Below are 26002 nucleotides of genomic sequence, written 5' to 3'. Positions count from 1 at the left end.
GGGCTGAGGGAGAGGGACAAGCAGACTCCACGCTGAGCATGGAACCTGATGCGCAGCTGATCCCATGACCCTGAGATCATGACCTGAACCAAAATCAGGAGTCAGACACTTAACTGACTGAGCCACCCAGGTGTCCCTAGTGGGGAAACTTTAAGAAGAAACACATCACTTAGTTTCATAATAATTAAATATTAGTAACCACAGGCATATATTGCATACTTGAAAAAAAAAACCCACATCGTTTTGATAGCAGTAACAACAGTGTTAGATGACCCTGCATTTTCATAGATATTTCCCTTCTAGAGGATTGTGAGTTTTCCTCTGTAATCAGGGAACATAGGTCTTAGAGTTAAAGAGAATAACGACAACATCAAGCCTAGTAATTTCTGTTGTGATTTGCTATTAAAATGAATTATGCATGCCTCAAACCATAAAGTAGGTTTTGGAAGTATCATACTAAATTGAAAACATTGAAATTATTAAACGTTTTAGTTCTCTTTCTTTTTCTCTGATTTGTTAATTTCTCCCTGAAAATATCAAAATGAAGTTGCTCAGAAATATAAAGCATTATTTTTTGGAGACTTTGTTATATGTAATTTCAACTTATTTGGGAATGGAATGTCCTTTTGATTCTTTCGGATTTTATCTTTCAGCTGATCTAATAGATAGCTGCATGGAGCAGATGAAACACATTAATGCACAACTGAACCTAGATTCTCTCCGGCCTGGGAAGGCAGCCCTAAAGAAACAGGTAACTCTGATTCCAAACATCTGGATGGATGAAGGAATGACGTAGAGACCATCTCTCCAGTTTCCTGTACTTATAAATGACATCAGCATTTGGTACAAATGGGTATCTGATTTAGAAGAGAAGTATAGTTAGATAAATTAAAGGGATTTCTATATTAGCAACTTTGGGCTTGGGATTGTGTGTGTCTGTGTGTGTGAGAGAGAGAGAGGGAGAGAGAGAAAGACACTTAATTTTCACGTAAAGAGCTTAAAATGAGATTTATATATTACTTGTTTTTGTTATGAGCATTTTGAAGTGTGTATGATATTTTACCAGATAAATTATTTATATTACAAAAGGAGGCATTTTTCTCAAAGCAAGCTTGGATTCACTAGGAATGAAATATAACTTACTGAGTTTTTCTACATAGCAGGCACTGTTCTCTAAGCAGGTCGTATTTATTCTCTCATGAACACTAAGGCCAACATAGTCATAAAACTAGGAACTGAGAAAGCCGGTAGTTGCTCTGTATCTGGGTGGTTGGAGAGCTGGTATTCCTAATCTCTTTATTCCTGCCATGACTTTTGAATGTCTCTTTCTAGCATTGAGTTTACTGGACTCATGTTCAAAATGCTTGCTCATGTAAGCTCAGGATAACACAGTTTTTATATAATAGTGATGATAATAATTATTTTTACATTTTTAAAATAATTTTTAATTAACATGTAATGTATTATCAGGAGTATAGGTTTGTGAATTGCCAGGTTTACACACTTCACAGCACTCACCATAGCACATACCTTCCCCAGTGTCCAAACCCACCCACGCTCTCCCTAGCCCCCTCCTCCTGGAACCTTCAGTTTGTTTTGTGAGATTAAGAGTCTCTTACAGTTTGTCTCCCTCCCGATCCCATCTTGTTTCATTTATTCTTTTCCTACCCCAGAAACCCCCCACGTTGCCTCTCAGCTTCCTGATATCAGGGAGATCATATGATAATTGCCTTTCTCTGATTGACTTTTTTCGTTCAGCGTAATACCCTCTGGTTCCATCCACGTCGTCATAAATGGCAAGATTTCATTTCTTTTCATGGCTGTATAGTATTCCATCATATATATACACACACATATCTCTATATATGATGGAATATCATATATGTGTATATATATGATATTGATATATAAAATCTTCTTTATCCATTCATCTGTTGATGGACATCTAGATTCTTTCCATAGTTTGGCTATTGTGGACATTGCTGCTATAAACATTCAGGTGCATGCGCCCCTTTGGATCACTACATTTGTATCTTTAGGGTAAATACCCAGTAGTGCAATTGTTGGGTCGTAGGGTAGCTCTATTTTCAACTTTCTGAGGAACCTCTATACTATTTTCCAGAGTGGTTGCACCAGCTTGCATTCCCACCAACAGTGTAGGAGGGTTCCCCTTTCTCCACATCCTTGCCAGCATCTGTCATTTCCTGACTTGTTAATTTTAGCCATTCTGACTGGCGTGAGGTGGTATCTCATCGTGGTTTTGATTTGTATTTCCCTGATGCCGAGTGATGTGGAGCACTTTTTCATGTGTCTGTTGGCCATCTGGATGTCTTCTTTGCAGAAATGTCTGTTTATGTCCTCTGCCCGTTTCTTGATTGGATTATTTGTTCTTTGGGTGTTGAGTTTGATAAGTTCTTTCTAGATTTTGGATACTAGTCCTTTATCTGATATGACATTTGCAAATATCTTCTCTAATTCTGTCAGTTATGTTTTGGTTTTGTTAACTGTTTCCTTTGCTGTGCAAAAGCTTTTCATCTTGATGAAGTCCCAATAGTTCATTTTTGCCCTTGCTTCCGTTGCCTTTGGCGATGTTCCTAGGAAGAAGTTGCTGTGGCTGAGGTCGAAGAAGTTGCTGCCTGTGTTCTCCTTAAGGATTTTGATGGATTCCTGTCTCACATTGAGGTCCTTCATCCATTTTGAGTCTATTTTCATGTGTGGTATAAGGAAATGGTCCAGTTTCATTCCTCTGCATGTGGCTGTCCAATTTTCCCAGCACCATTTGTTGAAGAGACTTTTTCCATTGGCCATTCTTTCCTGCTTTGTTGAAGATTAGTTGACCATAAAGTTGAGGGTCTATTTCTGGGCTCTCTATTCTGTTCCATTGATCTATGTGTCTGTTTTTGTGCCAGTACCATGCTGTCTTGATGATGACAGCTTTGTAATAGAGCTTGAAGTCGGAATTGCGACACCCCAACTTTAGCTTTCTTTTTCAACATTCCTCTCACTATTTGAGGTCTTTTCTGGCTCCATATAAATTTTAGGATTATTTGTTCCATTTTTTTTTGAAAAAAATTGATGGGATTTTGATAGGGTTTGCATTAAATGTGTAGATTGCTTTAGGTAGCATAGACATTTTCACAATATTTGTTCTTCCAGTCCAGGAGCATGGAACATTTTTCCATTTCTTTGTGTCTTCCTCAATTTCTTCCATGAGTACTTTATAGTTTTCTGCATACAGATTCTTAGCCTCTTTGGTTAGGTTTATTCCTAGGTATCTTATAGTTTTGGGTGCAGTTGTAAATGGGATTGACTCCTTAATATCTCTTTCTTCTGTCTTGTTGTTGCTGTACAGAAATGCAACTGATTTCTGTGCATTGATTTTATATCCTGACACTTTGCTGAATTCCTATACAAGTTCTAGCAGTTTTGGAGTGGAGTCTTTTGGGTTTTCCACATATAGTATCATATCATCTGTGAAGAGTGATAGTTTGACTTCTTTGCTGATTTGGATGCCTTTAATTTCTTTTTGTTGTCTGATTGCTGAGGCTCGGACTTCTAGTACTATGTTGAATAGCAGTGGTGATAATGGACATCCCTGCCGTGTTCCTGACCTTAATGGAAAAGCTTTCAGTTTTTCTCCATTGAGAATGATATTTGCGGTGGGTTTTTCATAGATGGCTTTGATGATATTGAGGTATGTACCCTCTATCCCTTCACTTTGAAGAGTTTTGATTAAGAAAGGATGCTGTACTTTGTCAAATGCCTTTGCAGCATCTTTTGAGAGTATCATATGGTTCTTATTCTTTCTTTCATTAATGTATTGTATCACATTGATTTGTGGATGTTGAACCAATCTTGCAGCCCTGGAATAAATCCCACTTGGTCATGGTGAATAATCCTTTTAATGTACTATTGGATCCTATTGGCTAGTATTTTGGTGAGAATTTTCGCATCCGTGTTCATCAAGAATATTGGTCTGTAATTCTCTTTTTTGATGGGGTCTTTATCTGGTTTTGGGATCAAGGTAACTCATAAAGTGATCAAACTCACTCATAAAATGAGTTTGGAAGTTATCATTCCATTTCGATTTTTTGGAATAGTTTCAGGAGAAGAGGAATTACTTCTTCTTTAAATGTTTGGTAGAATTCCTCTGGGAAGCAGTCTGGCCCTGGCTCTTATTGTTGGGAGATTTTTGATGACTGGCTTCAATCTCCTTACTGGTCATGGGTCTGTTCAGGTTTTCTATTTCTTCCTGATTCCGTTTTGGTAGTTTATATGTCTCTAGGAATGCATCCATTTCTTCCACATTATCAAATTTGCTGGCATATAGTTGCTCATAATATGTTCTTATAATTGTTTGTATTTCTTTGGTATTGGTTGTGATCTCTCCTCTTTCATTCATGATTTTTATTTATTTGAATCCTTTTCTTTTTGATAAATCTGGTCAGGAGTGTATCAATCTTATTCTTTCAAAGAACCAGCTGCCAGTTTCATTGATTTGTTCTATTGTATTTTTGGTTTCTGTTTCATTGATTTCTGCTCTGATCTTTATGATTTCTCTTCTCTTGCTGGGTTTAGGCTTTCTTTGTTGTTCTTTCTCCAGCTCCTTTAGGTGTAGTGTTAGGTTGTGTACTTGAGACCTTTCTTGTTTCTTGAGAAAGGCTTGTATGGCTATATACTTTCCTCTCAGGACTGCCTTTGCTGTGTCCCACAGATTTTGAACCGTTGTGTTTTCATTATCATTTGTTTCCATGAATTTTTCCAGTTCTTCTTTAATTGCTTGGTTGACCCATTTATTCTTTAATAGGATGCTTTTTAGCCTTCATGTGTTTGGGTTCTTTCCAAATTTCCCCTTGTGATTGAGTTCTAGCTTCAGAGCATTGTAGTCTGAAAATATGCAGGAAATGATCCCAATCTTTTGGTACCAGTTGAGACTTGATTTGTGATCCAGGATGTGATCTGTTCTAGAGAATGTTCCATGTGCCCTAGAGAAAAATGTGTATTCTGTTGCTTTGGGATGGAACGTTCTGAATATATCTGTGATGTCCATCTAGTCCAATGTGTCATTTAAGGCCTTTATTTCCTTGTTTATCTTTTGCTTGGATGATCTGTCCATTTCAGGGAGAAGAGTATTAAAGTCCCCTACTATTATTGTATTATTGTCGGTGTGTTTCTTTGATTTTGTTATTAATTGGCTTTTATAGTTAGCTCCTCCCATGTTTGGGGCATAAATATTTAACATTGTTAGATCTTCTTGTTGGACAGACCCTTTAAGTATGATATAGTGTCCTTCCTCATCTCTTACTATAGTCTTTGGCTTAAAATCTAATTTATCTGATATAAGGATTGCCACCCTAGCTTTTTGTTGATGTCCATTAGCATGGTAAATTGTTTTACACCCCCTCACTTTAAATCTTTAAATTTTGGGTCCAAAATGAGTTTCTTGTAGACAGCATATTGATGGGTTTTGGTTTTTTTTTTATCCATTCTGATATCCTGTGTCTTTTGATTGGGGCATTTAGCCCATTTACATTCAGGGTAACTATTGAGAGATATTAATTTAGTGCCATTGTATTGCCTATAAGGTGACTGTTACTGTACATTGTCTCTGTTTCTTTCTGGTGTACTACTCCTAGGCTCTCTCTTTGCTTAGAGGACCCCTTTCAATATTTCCTGTAGAGCTGGTTTGGTGTTTGCAAATTCTTTCAGTTTTTGTTTGTCCTGAAAGCTTTTTATCTCTCCTTCTATTTTCAATGATAGCCTAGCTGGATGTAGTATCCTTGGCTGCATATTTTTCTCATTTAGTGCTCTGAGTATATCATGCCAGTTCTTTCTGGCCTGCCAGGTCTCTGTGGAAAAGTCTCCTGCCAATCTAATATCTTTACCATTTTATGTTACAGACTTCTTTCCTGGGCTGCTTTCAGGATTTTCTCTTTGTCACTAAGACTTGTAAGCTTTACTATTAGATGACGGGGTGTGGACCTATTCTTACTGATTTTAAGTGGGGTTCTCTGTGCCTTCTGGATTTTGATGCTTGTTCCCTTTGCCATATTAGGAAAATTCTCTACAATAATTCGCTCCAGTATACCTTCTGCTCCTCTCTCTGTCTTTCTTCTTCTTCTGGGATCCCAATTATTCTAATGTTGTTTCATCTTATGGTATCATTTATCTTTCGAATTCTCCCCTCGTGGTCCAGTAGTTGTTTGTCTCTCTTTTGCTCAGCTTCTTTATTCTCTGTCATTTGGTCTTCTACATCACTAATTCTCTCTTCTGCCTCATTTATCCTAGAAGTAAGAGCCTCCATTTTTTATTACACCTCATTAATAGCCTCTTTGATTGCAGCTTGGTTAGATTTTAGTTCTTTTATTTCTCCAGAAAGGGATTTTATTTCTTCCAGACAGTGTTTCTCTGATACCTTCCATGCCTTTTTTGAGCCCAGCTAGCACCTTCAGAATCATCATTCTGAGCTCTAGATCTGACATATTACCAATGTCCATATTGGTTAGGTCCCTAGTCTTCAGTACTGCCTCTTGTTCCATTTTTTGTAGTGAGTTTTTCCGCCTTGTCATTTTATCCAGATAAGAATATATGAAGGAGAGAATAAAATACTAAAAGGGTGGCAAAGACCCCAGAAAAATGTGTGTTAACCAAATCAGAAGAGACCCCAAATTGTGTGGGGGAAAAACGGGGGTAAAAAGAAGTTAAAAAAAAATTTTTTTTTAAAAGAAAAAGGAAAATATATGTATTAGATTGGTGAATAGAACAGAGCCACCCACTTAATTTTGGGAGTATTTTGGTCTCTTAGAAGAAACTACTTCTCAAAATTTTAAAGAAAGGAAAACCTATATATATACAAAAAAACGGGATATGCCTCTTTTTGAGAATATGAATGCATATGTATTTATAAATTTATAAGTATACATATATTCATATATAGCTAAGGCCATTATAGCAGCGACCTGTGTAATAACTACTTTCTGTTGCATATGATAAGAAACCAAGAAAAAGCCTCATTTAATAATTTTATTGATGCAGGGGGTTACATATTTGTCAGTTTCTTTTCTTGCCTCTTTTCCTTTTTCTTCTGTAGGCAAAGGTTCTTTACTTCATCATTCAGAATGTCAGCCAATACCTGATATGATTGAAAACCAGTCAGTACCTGCTTCACTTTATTGAGATGAAACATGGAGCCTATTATATATCTCAGTTCCTCCATGCTTGATAGAACAGAAATAGCTTTTTCATGGCGGATGCGCTTCTTGAGATATGGTCATCTTTCAGAGATCATTAGCTTGTCAGTCCCCTCAAAGTTATGGTGGTCAGGTGCAATGAGAGCATACCACATTGTGATGTGACCCAAAGGAGAAGGAATTACTGTATGTAAAAATTGGAATATGCCATTGTGTTCACATTTTTAAACTACTTTTTGTTTAAACAGGAGAACGGTTTTATTAAAGAGTTAAGCATTGCTATGCAGCTTCTAAGAAACTGTCTTTATCAAAATGAAGAATGTAAAGTAAGTAGAATGATGTTTCAAAATTTTGATAGTAATGCTGGCATTAAACAGTTTATAATTTTTATATGAGATAATATAGGGGGAACATGAAGAACTCTTCAGATTGTTTTAGATGTACAGTCAATTGGTCCTTAAAGTCAGTGTTAATTCATAGAAATGGTTACACCTTGTTATTCTTCAACATTGATGGCATTTCTTGTTTATGTCAGATTTTAACTTCATTTCTTACACTTCTCACAGCTAAAGGAAACTTGAACTTCTTTTTCTGTGGTTTTGCATTTCAGTTGTATTTTATTAAGATGGAGTGCTTGGTTATGTTCTTTCAAAGGCAGGTGTCAGGTAGCAGTCCAGAAAATGAGTGGCGGTTGTGTATCCATAAGGAAAGAAGAGGAGTGTGTCTCCTGTTTGGGTAGAAAATGCTTGCTGCGGTCACTGGGCATGGCCCTGTTCACTCTGGGAGGCTTTCTACCTCCACCTCTGCCGGCTCCCTGTGCCGCTTGACTCAGCCCCTCTGCCTGGGAACCATTGAGGTGTTTTGCTGTGTCTTGAGTATTGATGATGGTGTTTATTTATTTATTCTTAATTTTTTAAAAGATTTATTAATTCCAGACAGAGTATGCTTTTGAGCATGTGTGGGGGCGGGGGAGAGGCAGAGGGACAGAATCTCAAGCAGACTTCCCGTTGAGCAGGGAGCCCCACTCGGGGTTCAGTCCCAGGACCCTGAGATCATACCTGGGCCAAAGCCAAGACCTGGTTGCTCAACTGACTGAGCCAGTCACCCTGGCGCCCTGTTGATGGTGTCATTTAAAATACTGTGTTAGTAACTGTTACACAGGATGTAGTGTCCTGAACTCTTTGATTTGCTTTGTCATAGTGATACAACACTTTGAAGCACTAGCTTTCACACAGAAATACTGCGGAAAATGAGTACAAGAAAGATAAATTATAGGCGCTTTCTTTTTAAGGAAGTTCTTACCTTTTTTTGCTTTTACTTGGGATGAAACTGGAAAAAACATAGCTGGAAAATGAACATCTTGAATATATTCCTTAGGCTCTGTTAATTTGTTCAAGACATGTTACTAGCAATTAACTTTTCAAAACAATTTGACAGGAATTAAGTGTTTATACATTTCATTGAAATTCCCAAGGTATTAACTTTTTACTCAAAATGGAGGTCTCATTTACTAAATTTGTGATCCTTTATGCTGCATAGTATGCTTGTGACTGAATGCACTTGACATTAATCCATGACACTTTACATTGGGAATACCCTGGAACACTTTCCAGGTAGGACCTGCTTATGCAGATTTCTGAGATGCAGGCTGGGTACTACTTATTAATACAGTATTCACATTTATATCACGTTAGCCATCTCTGAAAGTGTCATCTCGCAATAAGCCTAAGCATCTCTCCATTTCTGAGTTGTTGAATAAGGAATAAATTCAAAGAAGAGTATTTAAATTACTCGAGTATAAATATAGTCCTATGGGGCAAAGATTCTTAATTTCTTTTCCTGTTCCAACTTACCTGTGGAGTATAAGATGTTCCCGGTGCTAACTGTTAGGCACTCTTGCGGTAATTCAGCAAGTCACCCATGCCTACCTTGCTCCAGTATCTGTTCACAAGGGACGTTAAAGATTTTCCATACTGGGAAGATCATGGTGGCTGTGAGGTAAATGAACAGTGGGCAAGGTTAGAGGTAGGAGACTGGAGTAGGCAGGAGATGATGAGACCCGGGCTGGGGCAGGTGGAGAAGGGAAGGAGGGTGGGGAGATACTGAGGAGAAAAGAGAAATGTAGAATGATTTCCAGGCTCTGCCTTAATGTAAGTGCACATAACAGAGCAGAGTGTAGACGTGAGAGAGTGTAATGTTTGGGTTTACACAAGTAGTGTAAAGTGTCTTTGGGACATCCAGGGGGAAAACGGCTGGTAATCGTAGATGACAAGGCTCTGGGACTCTGAGTGGTGATATAGCTTGGGGGTGTTAGGATTTATCAGTGTAAACTGTTGAAATTTCCCAAGAGATTACATATGGAAATATCTGTGGGAACTATATTTAAGAGAAGGCAGAAAACAACTGGGAAAGGAGTGCTGGGGACAGTGTAGAGATGTTCCAGGGTAGAGAGGCTGCACGGGAATGAAGAAGAAACAGACTTTAATAGATGTCCCAGCGCTGAGGAGGGTGGTCTTGCTGGCACCATCAGGACAGAAGATAAATGGAAGTAAGCTGAAGATTCAATAAAAGATGGAAAGTGATGGCAAGAAGAGTAGCCTTTCTGGAAGCTTGGTCATGAAAAGCAGCTTTAATAATTTAGGACATAGCACTACAAGTAGTTAGTCAGTATGTTTGCTTCTCCTAATATGTAAACTGTTTGACTATAAGCAGAAAAGAGCAAACTGGGGACTCATCATTAAAGAGGCAGTAAGAGAAGAACTCACTGATGGATAAAGATCCCTGAGGAAGTGGGGAGGCTGTGTTTCAGAACACAGATGGACCTTCTGACCTCCAACAAAAGAGGAACACCTAGTCCTCACTTCCGGGCAAGAAGGACGAGTGGACGGAAACACAGATAAACTAGGTGAACCAAATGACAGAGTAGAGACAGAGCTTACACCTAATTGTTTCTGTTTTCTCTACAACCATGGGCCTCTGTTCCAAGCTCATGGGCGTGGGGGGGGGTGCAGTGAATAACTTTGGGGATAACATTGGGTATGATTTCAAAGCTTATGGAGAGGGTTGAACACTGGGAATAACTTCCCACTCTCTTCTGCCGTCGATGCTGCATAAAATTAGATAGGGTGTGTGTATTTATATAAGTATCGACATGTGAGCGCTTGGGTCTGGAAATTGCCTAGTAATTCCTGTTCACATAAGCAATTGCTGCATTTACCACAAATGGTTAGATTGTATATGTAATATTGTTTTGGGGTAACTGATCTTTGTAATAAAGACTATGAGTTACTTAAGAATTTATTGATTTAACACATTATTTTAACTAAATTTTACTGTGTTCAAATTATTTACAAACAGTAATCTACCTCTGATCTGTCCAGACTTATTAGACAGATGTACACACGTATATATACAGTGGAGAGAGAAGGTGGAGGGAACAACTTAGAACTGATCAGAATGTTTACTTAACCAGAAAATTCCATTTCTTAACTGTATCAGAGTATTTATGAGAATTTATTCAGTGTAGTGAGATGTCACCATCTTGCATTCTTAGAAGCTGTTTCTTTAATGTTTTGTACCTAGCTTGTGTATTGTGGCCACCCCAGTGTTGAAGGGACTTCCTGAGACTGGTTGGGCTTGTGGTCAGGGCCGTCCTGGGCAAGGTGCTGAGTCCGTCCGCAGGGTTCCAATGCCAGCGGGCACTAATCAGAACAAAGATAAATTCAGTTTTTGTCTCCTTTTGTTGGTAACAGGTTTGTTTGTTTGTTTAACTTGATTTTAATTTTATGTTTTCATATATTCAGGCTAACACTGTCTGCATTTCCTTCTCACAACAGGAAGCAGCTCTGGAAGCTCATCTCGTTCCTGTCTTACACTCTCTCTGGCCTTGGCTTTTGATGGATGATTCATTGATGCAAATTGCCTTGCAGCTACTTTGTGTCTATACTGCAAAGTTTCCAAATGGTAAATAGATCCCAACACTGCCTTTCAGGAGTATACTAAAACACTAATTTTATATCATAGTGTTAAAGTGGACTGGAAAAACAAATACATATTTTGAAGTGTTCTTCAAAATATAGAACGTATCTCGGTTAGAGGGAAGTTTTCTCGTAGGTACTGTAAGATACTTCAATATGTGTTTGTTGAGATAGGAAGAGCCATTAGATAGCTCAGGGAATAGAGGGGGAAGATACTTGCCTGGTTATATGGCAGTGAGAAATTGAATTTAATAGGAAAATTGAGAGAGCGAAAATTATGATGTAAAACTTTAAAAACCAAATAAAGGTCTTCAACAGATGAATGGATAAAGAAGATATGGTCCATATATGCAATGGAATATTACTCAGCCATCAGAAAGGATGAATACCCAACTTTTGCATCAACATGGATGGGACTGGAGGAGATTATGCTGAGTGAAATAAGTCAAGCAGAGAGAGTCAAGTATCATATGGTTTCACTTACTTGTGGAGCACAAGGAATAACACGGAGGACATTAGGAGAAGGAAAGGAAAACTGAATTGGGGTAAATCGGAGGGGAAGATGAACTGTGAGAGACTGTGAACTGTGAGAAACAAACTGAGGGTTTTGGAAAGGAGGGGGATGGGGGATGGGTGAGCCTGGTGGTGGGTATTAAGGAGGACACATATTGCGTGGAGCAGTGGGTGTGGTGTGTGAACAATGAATCTTGGAACACTGAAAAAATAAAATTAAATTTTTTAAAAAAACAGGTTAAAACTTTTATAGATTTTAGAGTAGGAGCTGGCATGATGAAAGGTAGCTCTGGATACAGTTGGCCTTGTGATAACTGGTGTCGTTGGGACACCTCTTTTCATGCCTTTACCAGGTGTTTTATTGAGAAGCTGCTGAGAGCCATGCATTGTTAGAGACCGACAGCTAAGAGTGAGCCAAGGCGAGGTTGGGGGTGATTTGGGAAAAGAGGAGGAGGAGGTGTTAAGTAGCTGTTTGAGCTGAGGGAAAGAAAACCCGCTCTGGAGGTGAAGTAGGATTGCTGGCAGAATTTCCCCTTGGAAACTCGGGGTCATACACGTAAGGTCTGGTCAGCAAGGGCGCGAGTTTCTTCTAGCCATCTTTCAGCAGCTCAGCAGCTGGGTTCTCCAAACGTGCAAAGATATGCAGAGAAAGGACTGGAACTCAAAACAATTTGGAGTCTCATCACTACCATGTGCTTGATGGTCAGACGTGGGCCTCCACCCCAGCTCTGGGCTGTCTGTTCCTGGAGCCCACTCAGCCTCTCTCTCCCCAGCAGGAACCGATTACACAGACTTTCAAGTTTTTAATGCCTGAACTTTCACTAAGGTGTATGGAGTGCGCCGTGGCACAGAATTTCCTTGTTTTCGTTCTGTCACTGACTTTCTCGTTCTTACTTCTGCTTGGACAGTCTCCTGTGGCTGCGTCCTCCAGCTCCCTGCCCCTGACAGCACGCCTGGTGCAGTAGACCATCCGCCCGGTGCTGCCTCTGCACCTTGTCCTTCTTCACCCGCCTTCACGCCTTAGTTGAGGGTTTAGGGAAGGAAGCAGGGAAGTAGAATCAGTTGCTAAATATCGAGCAAAAGGAACATTTTTTGAGTCTTTTGAAACTATAATCTATGTTAGTTTTATACTTAAAATTGATGTAAATATGAGATTATGGTTAGGTTCCTAAATCAAGGAAGAAACCTTTTATTTTCCTATCTCGTTTGTTTTCAGACGTCATTTAGTGGGTTTAACAGAAACCTTGCTGTTTGGTTACTGCTGTGTAGTGTGAGTAGAGGAAAGATCACTATATTATTTGTGTCTTCTTGCCTTTTATGACCTATTTGATTCTGATCTAGTTATACATAGGCTGGCCTCCTTGCATGGACTTTCACAAGTTAATTTTCTTTAGATTTATGTTACAATACAGTGAGACGAATTTCTGATTATTTTACTCCCATGATAAATCCGTATGGTTGTTTAATTTATTGAGAAAACACTGGACCTGGAAAACCAGTTGATGCCACTGCTGCCTCTTGGTGCTTATGAGCTGTGTCACTCCGAGCAAGTCACTGGCCTCTGTGAGGCTGTGCCCTTAGTTAGCGTACATGACTGCTATCATTTGTCTGTGCCCACACCCCAGCATTTTTGTGTCCCTCTTTTTTTTTCTTCTGTGAAATGAAGGCATTAGACCAAGTTACATTCCATTTCTAAAATTCTGTTCTTCTACACAAGTCTTTCTTTAGATGTCTTTTTAAGGAACCGTTTAAAAACTTCTTGTGCATATTTTATTCTTTAAAAAAAAAAACAAACTTAGTGTTTTAAAATGCCCTATCGAGGTCATGAGACCTTCAGTGAGGGTGGCAGATCCACTGGACTGGATGTAGGCGTCAGCACTAGCCTTTAGTGCCGTATGCAGGTCATAGTTAGTGAATAAGTCATTGATGGACAGATAGGCTTCACTGCTTAGGGTTTTTGGGGTTTTTTTTACTTGACAGAAAGAGACACAGCGAGAGAGGGAACACAAGCAAAGGGAGTGGGCGAGGGAGAAGTAGGCTTCCTGCTGAGCAGGGAGCCTGATGTGGGGCTCGATCCCAGGACCCTGGGATCGTGACCTGAGCCGAAGGCAGCTGCTTAACAACTGAGCCACCCAGGCGCCCCACTACTTAGGGTTTTTAACTAAATAGTGAAACTAAGAAGACATTGTGATAGGCTGTTTCTTTCTTTTTTTTTTTTTTTAAGGTTGCAGTTCTCTTTGTTGGTCAAGTTATGGAGTACATCCGGTTCAACCTGCATACAGAGGAGGCCCTGGCACATCTCTGATGGGGTGTATCCTGAAGTTGGCTTCCCAGATGCCTCTTGAGAACACTGCAGTTCAGCAGATGGTTTTTATGCTTCTTTCAAACCTGGCCTTATCTCATGACTGTAAAGGAGTAATTCAGAAAGTAAGTACTTAATCTCTCTTTCATATCTTTTTTTAAATTAATTTATTTTAGAGAGAGAGTGCATGTGAGAGTGGGGGAGGGGCAGAAAGAGAGGGAGAGGATATGAAGCAGACTCCCTGTGGAGCACGGAGCCTGACATGGGGCTCGACCTCACGACCCTGAGACCATGACCTGAGCCAAGATCAAGGATCGGACTCTTAACCAACTGAGGCACCCAGGCATCCCCTTCATATCTTGAGAAGGATAGTAAAATAATCCTTCTAATCGAGAACATGTATGAAAAATCTGGAACTCAGTTTCTAGGATTAAATTATTATGTTTTCAGAGCATCATATTTTAAAAGATTTTAAAAAGATTAAGAAGGTTCACTTTGTTTAAAGCCAGGTGATAGATGACACATGAAAAGTGACAGGCTAGAGTATGATCATTCCATTTCCTTTTCGTTTATCTTCTCAGCTTCTACATTATATTTTATCTCTCTAAAAATGAGGGTTTTAGAAAGACAGCTGTCTTACATTTATTTGAGATCATAAAAGTAATGTATTGGTCTTTCTGTAGACCAAATTGAGCAGTAATGATTTCCGTTCAATTTACATTGTCAAAACGGTGTGTGAAGTCATAGCCGCTTCCCCCCCTCAAACCTACCTTCTTTTTGACAGAGTAGGTGATGTGATCAGTCCTCTGCCACTCCGGTGCCAAAACCTGACTCTTATCACTGATTTTACCCGACGGTACTTTACAGGGGATTGGATGAGTTAAACAAATTCTAATACACATGTTCAGTGAGGTTCTATTTAGATGTGTATGAACAGAATCCCTAATTTAGAAGATCCTTTAAGATGTGAATATGATCATATTATCTGTTATTTACTAGTACATAGTGGTTTGTTTCTGCTTCTTTTACATGGACGCCAAGATAAATTAGAAAGTTGACAGCACTCACAGGAATTTAGTCTCCTTTTCCTCTATTGTGCCAGCTCACCATCCTCCACCCACCCCAAAGCACCCCACTCCGACAGCAGTCTCCAAATAAATAGCAGTTGTGACTAAGGAACAGTCTTTTCAGTGGTCTGTTGGAGCTAACTCAGGCTGGTTCATGAGTGTCATTGCTGATTTTCAGGAATTTTGTGAGCCATTTGACATCACGTTGCTATCTTGAAATCAGTCACAGTGGGAATATCACCCTACGTAAGTTGGCAAAGGATGCCAATCAGGGACCCACTACTCCCACCAGAAGCAGCTGTTTATTTGCTGGCACAGGGCTGGATAGACATGTGAAGTCATGCCGAGCTGGCTGTGTGTGATGCCATTTGCACGTGTGTGGGAGCACAGACTGGGGTAGGGCTTCCTGCCACCTCCCTGTAGAGCACATGGGTAAAGTAGAGTAGGAGCTCCCAAATGACTACTGGTCTTGGGTCTGACATGTGACTTTGAGCTGGAGACCTTCTCTCCCTAAGCTTCATTTGGAAACTTCTCAGGTTAAACATGATCTTGACTGTGTCTTCTACTCTCAGGCTGTGTTACTGTGCTCACGCATATTTTGATGTATATTTCATTGGACTCTGTTTCAGGTGTGGTTCAATCAAGTTGTTTTTCCTCTCCTCTAATTAGGCAACCCCTGAGCCTTCCCCTGCTGCTTTGGCATAATGAGCCCTGGGCACTATAGTTAGACCTCTCCATTACTCATCCATAGGCATAGAAAATGTCGCGAGCACTTTTGTACAGCTGAGATTCTAAAATATGTAGTTTCTCTCCACCATGTCTAGTATAGGGAGTTGTCTAAAAGCATCTTTAGCTCTAGCAAAAAGAAGGAATGCCTTAGCATATTTATAATTTAAGGAACTACCATATATTTCATCACTAGCATCAACTCCAAATCTCCAGTATCGTGGCAGAATCTATCTGAACGGGAAAGGCAAGGGATAAATCTAAAAAGCATTGATTTGGACTGAGCGATGAGAAGTAGTTGTGAGTGATGGCAAGTACAGTACGAAGTGGGCCTATAGTTTTGCAGTTTGCTTGTTGGTTGGGTTGTGTTGCAAATATTTCTGTTGCTCATTTCGTTTTCGTTTTTTATTTTTTATTTTTTTAAATTTTTATTCAAATTCCAGTTTCAGGTATACAATATAGTGACTTAGTACTTTCTTACCATTTCATTTTTAGACTGGGAGTCCTTCTGTGTACAAGTGTTAAATTTACCTTATAGATTCAAGCCAGCATCTTGATTTAGGTGCAGGAGAACCCAAGAAATAGGCCAGAATAGATTATTAAGCAGGAGAGAGATGAGAGATACTCTGGACATTTATGAAAGTTCAGTGATCATATTTCTGTACCCTGATCAAAATATCTAACTGATATTTTTGGTATTCATTTCTAAATTTACTAAAATGGCAGGTAGCCATGAGAAATTATCTGTGAAGGTAAACAGTTAGAGTAAAGTGAATATAAGATGTACACAGATTTAAAAATAAATTTTTTTAAGAATGCTTAGATTCAGATCTCTTCAGTTCTAGTAGAGTTGTTAACTGGTATCCAAGACTGATTTGGGGTTTGTTTCTTTTTCCTCCCCATAGGGTAGCTTTTAATGAGCAGCAAAATTGCCAGAAGGCAGACAGAAAGAGAAAACTCAGGAGGCCTAAAATAATCCCCAAACTGAATTATGCATCCTAAATAATTAAGAGTTGACTATATGTAGTTCCTTATCCATCATCAGGAAGGAATGATAAGAATTAAAATTTGAGCACTATTTTGTGCTCTTTACCTTTTCCACTTATACTTGGAAACAGTATAGATGGAATATTTGGAAGGCAGGAAGGCAGGTGTTAGGAGGAAGGAGGAATAAAAGTTGTGGAAAAGAAGAGCAGAACTCTAGTTAATTGGTCTCCAAGGGACAAGGAAAATAATGAAAAGACTCAGAAAGAAAATAATATTCTCTCTATTTACCCACAGAGCAACTTCTTACAGAACTTTCTATCTCTAACATTGCCAAAAGGAGGAAATAAGCATCTCAGTAATCTGACCATTCTTTGGTTGAAATTGCTCCTGAATATATCATTTGGAGAAGACGGGCAACAAATGATCCTGAGGCTGGATGGCTGTTTAGACTTACTTACAGAGATGAGCAAGTATAAGCACAAGAGCGGCCCTTCCATACCACTTCTTATCTTTCATAATATGTGCTTCGGTCCTGCCAGTAAGCCCAAGATCCTGGCTAATGGTGAGTATTCACAGGATCGACCACACACACACACACTCACACGTGCACACACATACATGTGCGCGTGCGCAAAGACACACACGGGGCATCTGGATATACATGTGGTCATTCCTTGAGTATTCCATTCAGATTACAACATGGAATTGTTTTATAAATAATTTGTCAGGTATTTATTAGGCACCACTGTGTACAAGGCCCGGTGGGAGGATAGAGGCCGTTGGAAAGAATCAGGTGTGATCTCGTCCTCAGAGGTGAACCACACGTGGCTCCAGCCCTCCAGAGACTTCCAGGAGTCTTCTCAGGCTTAGCAAGTCTTGCCACTGGTGGCTCCACTGGATCCAGGAGGTAGCAGAGAAGAGGAGCATGGAGTGGAGTCTGTCCGGCTGCGCCCTGACTTCTCTCATCTCTCTTCCCCTCGCTCCTCTAGGTCTCTGAGCAGGTGCTGCCTCAGGGAAGCCTTTCCAGACCCACCTGTCAACATGATAGTCCTCACATCCTTCTTCCTGCCTCCTCTCCTCTCCTCTCACTCACTGTCTCCTCTGCTTGTTTTATTTTTCTCCATAGCGTTATCAACAGTTGAGATACTATACGTGTTCAGCCTGTATTTGTTTATTCCTAGTCTGCCCAGCATTAGAACATTAGCTCTTATGAGGTCAAGAGGCTTTTGTCTCTTTTCTTCACGTTTCTCTGTAGCATGTAGAGTGGTGCCTGTCACAGTCAGCACTCAGTGAGTGTCCGGTGATTGAAAGAGCTCCTGTGCAGGCTGGAGGGTTCAGAACCCACGACCACATGGTGACATTAGCCTGACAGAGACCTCATTCTCTGAGATGTAGGACAGATGGGGGAGAGGATTCAGAAAAATTTTGAAGCAGAAGGAGGGAAATGGAAATTTCTGTTTCTGCAACCATGTGCTTTTTCTGTGAGGAGAGTGTGAATTTTATAGGGAGGGAGTTTTATAAGGTTACATTGCATTGTTTTGGGGGGAAAAAAGAGGTGGGATCTAGACTTCCGCACACCTGGTGTTGGGTGCCAGCCCTTATGTGCTAACTCCAGAGTCACCTGGGGCAGCTTCCCTGGGTCTAGTTTCTACATCTGTAAAATAATCCTCTCTTGGTTTGGTAGAAATCAGTTTATAAACACACATAAAGTATCTGGTACCATTTATGGTACATAGTCGATGCTCCAGATAGATTAATTCTGTTTTCCTTTCATGTTTTTTACTTAATCTTTCCTAGAGGTATTTTTCCAGGACACATGGAGTTTTCTAAGTGAGTGGCAATGATTCTGCCTATTTCCTGCTGTGTATGCAGTGGTGATTCTCTTTTTCTGATAATTACGGAATTGTTGGAAATACAGGGAGAGGTTTTAGAAGCTCGGTCAGCTTTTAACTTCGCAAAATGAGCCGTGGATCTGAGCTCTGCTTTTCCATAGCTCCTCCACTGACGCTGCGCTGGCTGCCGTCTGAGCGGTGTGCCTCAGTCCTCACGTGGGTAAAGTGAGGCTAGTGGTAGGCCCGGCCTCATAGGGCGGTGCGATAGATAGGTGAGGTGTCTGCTCCCAGGCCTGCTCTCACCTATTGCACATTTTTCTCAGAAGAAGTTTTTCTTTGGGACTACTCACTACAATTTTATTATTGAGAGAGTTAGAAAAAGGATGGGCTTTAGGGAATTCAGGGAGAAGTCTACATTTTCCCCCTGGATTTATTTTTAGCATTTCTTTGTAATAGTGATGCTCTCTCTTCCTCCTTAGCTTAAAACAGTTGGACAAACTTTTGGTAAGGAGGAGCTTCCTCAGCCCTAGAGACATGAGATCAGGGGCCTCCAAGGCAGGAATAGGGGGCAGCAACTGTGCGGTTTTTGTATGGACCTTTGAAGGCACAGCACAGGCACTGCCTCCTGTTTCCCCTTGGGGATCCAGAAGGAGGGCTTAGCAGAGTCAGCTAGCTTAAAAATCTACCAGCTCAGACCGCAAAAACTCTGATCATGTGTGCCCCACCTCTGGTTTTGATGGTTAGAAATGGAGTGAGTTGTGGGGCTTACTGTTAGAAGTAGAGCTAGAATACTCCTTATTTCTGGTAGTTTCAGGCAAGGACTCCTCTGAAAACAACAAAATTATGCTAGATAAAATGTGTCAAAATTCACCTTAAAAAAAAAAAAAAATCAAAGAACTGAAAAGATAGTGGGAAACTCCCAGGCCAATTTTTTTGAAAGTTTGTGCCTTAGAGAGACACAAAATATATGTATGAAGTATGTATTTTTTGTTTCAAGGACATTTGCCAACATTGTATGCTTGGTTTCGGTTCGGGCATGCCAAGGAATCTGGGAACAACAGTCAAGGTGTCTAAGATGGGGAGTTCATGGGCCATCTTGTTTGTATTAAGGTGGAACTCCAAAGAACTAAGCTCTCAGGAGAAGGATGAATCAAAATTAAATTGTCCCCCAACCCTTGTTTATGTTATTATAAAGACCAGAAAAACAAGTGCGAGCATTGGCACCCCAGAGCTGAGAGCCTGAGTGGCATGTGACCTTGGTTTGAGCGGAACCTCGAGTGACAGTGGTTCTGCGTACTCCGCACAGGCTCTCTGCCGCTCTGACGGAGGGAGGACAAGTGCGCACTGGGAACCGCCACAGGTTTTCAAAAAGTATTAACCGGGGTGTGGGGACCTGTGACCAAGCAGAGCAGGAGCCGTGGCACCATGAGTGAGAGCCGGCAGGGGAGGCACCCAACTCGCCTGCCCAGGCTTTGGATACTGGAATTAAAGTCACAGATTTAAAGATAAATTGATTTATGCCATGCTTAGATAAGTAAGTGGCCAGCCTGGAAATGTTTGCGGGAGGTAGGAAAATGGAAAATGGAGAAATTTGAAATAATAACTAAACAGATTCTATGAATATGTCTGTACCGGCCATGGGAGCACAACATGGGAGACGTTTACTGAATCCTGTGTCTGTAAGCCCATCCGTGGTTGCCGTGTCATCATCATGTGACACTCGAATCACATCCCGGTTGGCTTTTCTCCCTATCAGTGTATTGTCGTTAAATCGAATTCGTAATGCACTGTGAAAACTGTTTCTCACTTTATGCAAAATATAGTCATAAAACAGACCTCTTTCAGCTTTACCATTAATTCAGCTCTGGTTTGTTGCATTTGTGGTTTTCATGGTGTAAATACTCTTAATATAGCTGATTTCAGGCTAGGAATACGACATCCCTAAATAAGTAATTAGCTCAATTATATTAAGACGAAAGGTAGTAAGTATTTGAAACTCATCATTTACTACTTACTAGCTACATTTTACTGTTATCTAGTCTCTTAAAGTTATTTATAGGTATATATGAGTACTCCCTTCATACCTATTAAACTTTTTTTAATAAAAATTTTTTAAAATTTAAATCCAATAATTAACATATAATATATTTTTTGTTTCAGGGATACAGGCCTGTGATTCATCAGTCTTATATAATACCCAGTGCTCATTACAACGTATACCCTCCCCAAAGTCCATCACCCATTTATCCCATCCCCCTCTCTCCCTCCCCTCCAGGAACCCTCAGTTTATTTTTATGATTAGGAGTTTCTTATGGTTTGTCTCCCTCTCTGGTTTCATCTTATTTCATTTTTTCCTCTCTTCTCCTATGATCTTCTGCCTTGTTTCTTAGATTCCACATACCAGTGAGATCATATGATAATTGTCTTTCTCTGATTGACTTCTTTTGCTTAGTGTAATATCCTGTAGTTCATCCAGGTTGTTGCAAATGGGAAGATTTCGTTGTTTTTTTTTTATGGCTGCATAATATTCCATTGTAGATATACCCCACATCTTCTTTATCCATTCATCTGTCAATGGACAACCAATTAGTTAAAAATGTTTAATGTGCCTTTTTTTGTATGCATGTTGTATTTCACAGTGAAATATATTTTTTTTAAATTGACCTAGTTGCATCATCATTGGGGACACCATATTAATTGATCTATATATGTACTTTATTAAAAATGCTTAAGAGATAGTAACTGGTGAAGGGAGTTACTATAAACTTACTTAGATTATAGGTTATATGTTCTGAGTGTTTAGTACACTATGTAAAAATATCTCTTGATGATACTCAGAGAAACACCTGGGAACCACCCTTTCATTTCATGATGTGCCCTAAGAGGGCCAGCTGCCACCTACAACCTCACATAACAAATTTCATCACATAACTATTTACATAGGCTAGCTAGGGAAAGTTGGGGTACAGGAAAAGCAAGGGAAACTAGGGGTGGAGGTGTGGTAAGGAGTAGGGGTGGTTGGCAGGAAAGTTCAGCACCTGCATGTACCTTCCACACTATCCCTCAACTATACAGAAGTTACTTTATGGAGCAGCTTTTTTTTCCTCCATAGAACATGTAAAATTTCTTTAAAAACTAAACAGAGTTACCAAAACAGCATTTTTGTTGCTTTAGTTATGGAGTCTTTCATCCAGATAGTATTTATTAAGGCCCTAAAATAAACTGGCACGAGGGTTGAAATATTCATCAGTGAGCAGACGCATTTTGCCCTCAAACAGGTTCCAGTGTAATGAGACGCATGTAGTAGAATGAGGAATGGTTCTACATGCTGAGAGTTCCCACAGCAACCCTTGAGAATGCTACATGTTGTTAAACATACATTTGAGAGGAAAAATAATTTTATACAATTTAATGATATATATAAAAATAAGTAACAAGATAGGTTCGTATATTGGTCTGAAACACCCTGACAGTTTCCTTGGGACTAAACTTTGCATCTTCACGTAAACGATTAGGCTGCTACCGATAATTTGTAAGTCTTGATTTCATACTCTGGCTAGCTTTGCAAAAAGGGGACATATCTCGTGTGTTGATGTGCCTTTAAATCACTTTTTCCTCTGACATATACATACATGAAAACATTTCTCTAAAATGCTTAGTCCTTTTTTAAAAAGCTTAACTAATTTCATATTTCTTGATTATTGTTTTATATGGTAACCCATGCTGTTGATGTTCTTATAATAGTCTTTATAATTTATCATAAGAGCAAATCTGCTCTCCTGCCCATCAAAATGTGAGCTATAATTGAACAGCTCATTTATACGACTCTTTGTGTAATTACTTACTTCTCCACTCTTGTTGTTTAAATGAATGTGCTGTTGTTGAATTAGGGCCAAAAACATTAGGCTGCCACGGCTTCCCTGACTATTCATGAAAATAATTTGTTTTGAGGTTGTCCTCCCACACATAGTCTATGTCCTCCCCTCATAGTCCAGTGATGTCCTCCGCTCATAGTCTAGGGATACCAACTACGTGTGTGTTCTGATGGGGGAAAAGGGAGTATCTGACTAGTCCAAGATCAGAATACATTGTAATGGCTGGGACTGAACTTCTTTTCTAATGTGTTTGTTATTAGAAAAAGTCATTAGTGTGCTAGCTGCCTGTCTGGAAAGCGAGAATCAAAATGCTCAGAGGATTGGAGCAGCTGCGCTTTGGGCTCTGATTCACAATTATCAAAAGGTCAGTTTTTAAAGTCCTTGTTCTAGCCGGGGGCAAACACCGAGGCTCTGAGGGTACAGCCAGGGATACTGGCGGAGTATCAGCAAGGGAGAAAACGTGAACTCAAAGACCTTGTTGTCTTGTGCGTTTATACAATTAGTGAGCCACCAGTTGAAATCTTTTTCATTTAATTAGCAGGAGGTCTCATTTCAGAAAGGTGTGTCTTTGGGGTGAATTTTCCCTGTCAATATAAATTGATTTGGCATACTGATTTAATATTAGTATAGATCGTTTCTGCTGAAAGATGTATTAAAGAAAAATGCATCCTGAAATAAAACCAGATAATGAACTTTTACCCAGCTGTGTGATTCCTCTTGGTCTAGCGTATGCTATTACCAAGTTTTGAGAAAACTTGGTTCTTGTGAGACTGCAGCCCAGGACCAGCCCCACGGGAGCCATCCGCGGGTGCGGACCTGTCCTCGCTCTCCCTGGCCTTTGGGCTTCTCTTTGACTACAGACATCTCGTTCCTGAGAGAAATGCCCTCGTATGTCTAGCGATCAAGTAGTGGCCAAGTGACAGACCATGTTGAGATCCACACCGTCCCCGAATGGTGCTCTTGGCTGTTTGTCCCGTGTCTGTGCTGCTTGTTCCCCCTGCTGGCTGGCGACAGCGTCCAGGAGGCCAGAGGCGCTGCCATCGCTTTCACCGCGTGTCCCCAGGGCTTAGCACAGGAGTTGACACTCTGCAGTTACTCTGCAGTTAGAGCCGGTACTGTTTGATACGCTTCGTCAGAAATCTGGGCTTTGAGGGGATATGGAATATTGGAACCAAGACTGAGTCCTCCTTTAAGACTTGAGGTTAGGGGAGAAGGGCAGGGCGAGAAGCACACGGAGCTGCAGAGAAAGGAGTGAGTTGGGGAGGGAAGGACGTGGGTGACAGCGCAGTGGGACGTGCTCAGTCGTTACTCCCTAGCTCCGTTGCTATCTTCGTGCGACGCTGCGGAGTGCTGGGCTCAGCACTGGCAGCATCAGCGCTGTGGTACCCTGATCCGCAGCATATGGGAATAAATCTAATTAATGCATTGCTCTGTGTTACCTGCAGGCAAAAACAACTTTGAAAAATCCATCAATAAAAAGAAGAGTGGATGAAGCATATTCCTTAGCAAAGAAAAGTAAGTTCTGTTATGAAAGAGATTACGGTTAAACTCGAAAGCTATTAAGCGGATTCCCTGATTAATGAACCGCTTGGATACTTCACAGCACGATGCCAGTTTTCTCCACTGCTATTTGAGGAGCTTTTTTATTGAAGCACTGTAAAATGTGCTGATATCTGGTCCCTACTTTTCATTTATGTCACCTTTTTAAATAATTGTTTTGATAGATGAAGGTTCGAGATACAATTTCTTAAAATATGTCTTTGATCTTTCTCCAATTCGTTTTCTTTTTCGTGCACTAAACTTCCTTTGCCAGTGGCTACCTTCATGCTGTAATGTGTTCTGAGGTGATAAGAACTGGGCCCAATTAGAATTGACCTTGAATAGAAAACTTTGATCTAACATCAGGGAGTTGAATTACAGTCTTCCGAGAATAGATCAAGTTGCCCCTCTATCCTCTCAGCCCAGTGATGTGATCATGATAGGAGGCAGGGTTTTCTTTTCACGGTTCCTTTTTCATTTTAAGTGACACCGCTTTTCAGTGAGCATTATTCTTTGAACACTTTTTATGCTAAAGCACTGTACTGTGTCTTTCTTGTACTGTACTAAGTCTGTTATTAATTTGTGCTTTTATAGTCTGATTTTTTAATAAGTGGTTTGTGGATTTTTCAGTTTGTTCTTCACTGTGACCATGAGTTTCTAGAGGTAGTTATGTTAGAATTTGTGCTTTTGGAGGAATGGTAAGTACATAAAGCAAGGCATTCTTATTGGGCTACAGGTAATAGCAGCCATATGGAGGTATATTGATGTTTGTTTATACTTTTTGGCTATAAAAAGCTAAAAATAAAAATAAATATGAATTGTCTGTTCTTAAGTGCAGTACTAAATTTAATAAACTTACTTTTTCCATACTCTTTATTTTTCTCTCTCAGCTTTCTCAAACTCAGAAGAAACCCCTCTAAATGCTTATTACTTGAAATGTCTTGAAAACCTCGTTCAGCTTCTTAACTCTTCCTGAGTGATGTGAGAGTCTCCTGCCTGAAACTGATGGCCGCCAGACAGGTGAGCCAACTTTGAAGCAAGCTCTGTGTAGCCACTGTTACCTGGAGACATGCTAAATCCCTGCAGGGTGCTCTGCCCTTCCTGCCTGACGAGAAATAGACTGGGACATCTCAGCTCTGTCCCTTCATACCAGCTCTCTGTGAGTAAGAGCAGCTGACAAGAAGATGATGGACAGAGAAAGTTTTGGGAACATCAACATTTTTACCTTTTTCTATGCAATTTGCTTTGTAAATATCTTATTTAACAGTTATTTAATAAAATATTTTTAGAAACAAAATTGACTAGTAATTGCTGCTTGCAGACTTTTATCAGTTTCATGAATATGAATTTTAGTAATTGGAAGAAGACAGGTTGTTCTGATTTCCTTTATTTCCTTAAGTTTTTACATGGAATTTGGGTCTTGTCAGTACACATCCTTGTTTCTCAAACCTTTGTATTGCCCAGAGCATACACATTGGTAAAGAGATACTTGTATATAAATGTCTATAATTTTGTCAGTAGCTTCTTTATGCAGTTTTTAATGATATTAACTGATTTCCATATGACTTGTAAACCTATGTTTTATTATTTTCACCTTTTGACTTCTGAAATGCTGTGTAATAAAGAAGGAAGAAATGAATTTACGATCAGGTAGGCCTAGGTTCAAATTCTAGCTCAGCCCAAAACATCACAAAGAATAAGACTTAAAAAAATCTAGCAAGAATAAGTTCTGCCAAATATTCATCATGTAATAACTCTTAATGAACATTAGTTTTGAACTGAAAAATTACACCAATGTCATTTAAGTACTGATCAATTACAGCAGTTTCTCAACCCTTTTGAGAGAAAGAAAATTGTGTCTAAGAAAAAAACACATCACTATACACATTATTTACACATACACAGCAGTATACACTCATTATTTAGGGGAACATTTTCTAACTGAATTAACAAAAAAAATAACGTTTTTGAAACGCTTTAGCAAACTGCTATCA

The 26002-nt window shown here is 39.8% G+C and overlaps 1 protein-coding gene across 3 annotated transcripts in view; it reads left to right on the top strand.

Moving 5' to 3' along the window:
* The window catches only part of RTTN (rotatin), a 159165-nt gene extending 133867 nt beyond the window's left edge, over positions 1-25298 (top strand). For 2 of the 3 annotated variants that reach the window (XM_046025692.1, XM_046025691.1), the window contains exons 42-49: positions 654-751; positions 7439-7516; positions 11027-11153; positions 13905-14107; positions 17057-17324; positions 22730-22833; positions 23915-23984; positions 24899-25298. In XM_046025692.1, the coding sequence (XP_045881648.1) occupies positions 654-751; positions 7439-7516; positions 11027-11153; positions 13905-14107; positions 17057-17324; positions 22730-22833; positions 23915-23984; positions 24899-24984 (1034 nt within the window). In that variant the 3' untranslated portion in view covers positions 24985-25298. Of the gene's footprint in view, positions 1-653; positions 752-7438; positions 7517-11026; positions 11154-13904; positions 14108-17056; positions 17325-22729; positions 22834-23914; positions 23985-24898 lie in introns of those variants that run through there. The other variant, XR_006821086.1, reaches the window with a different exon arrangement.
* Positions 25299-26002: the final 704 nt, after the last annotated feature.

This window comes from Meles meles, chromosome 12 (assembly GCF_922984935.1).
Source record: "Meles meles chromosome 12, mMelMel3.1 paternal haplotype, whole genome shotgun sequence".
Taxonomy (NCBI): Eukaryota; Metazoa; Chordata; class Mammalia; order Carnivora; family Mustelidae; genus Meles; species Meles meles.
The sequence above is the reverse complement of the archived record's forward strand: the minus strand, read 5'-3'. Positions and strand labels throughout refer to the sequence as shown.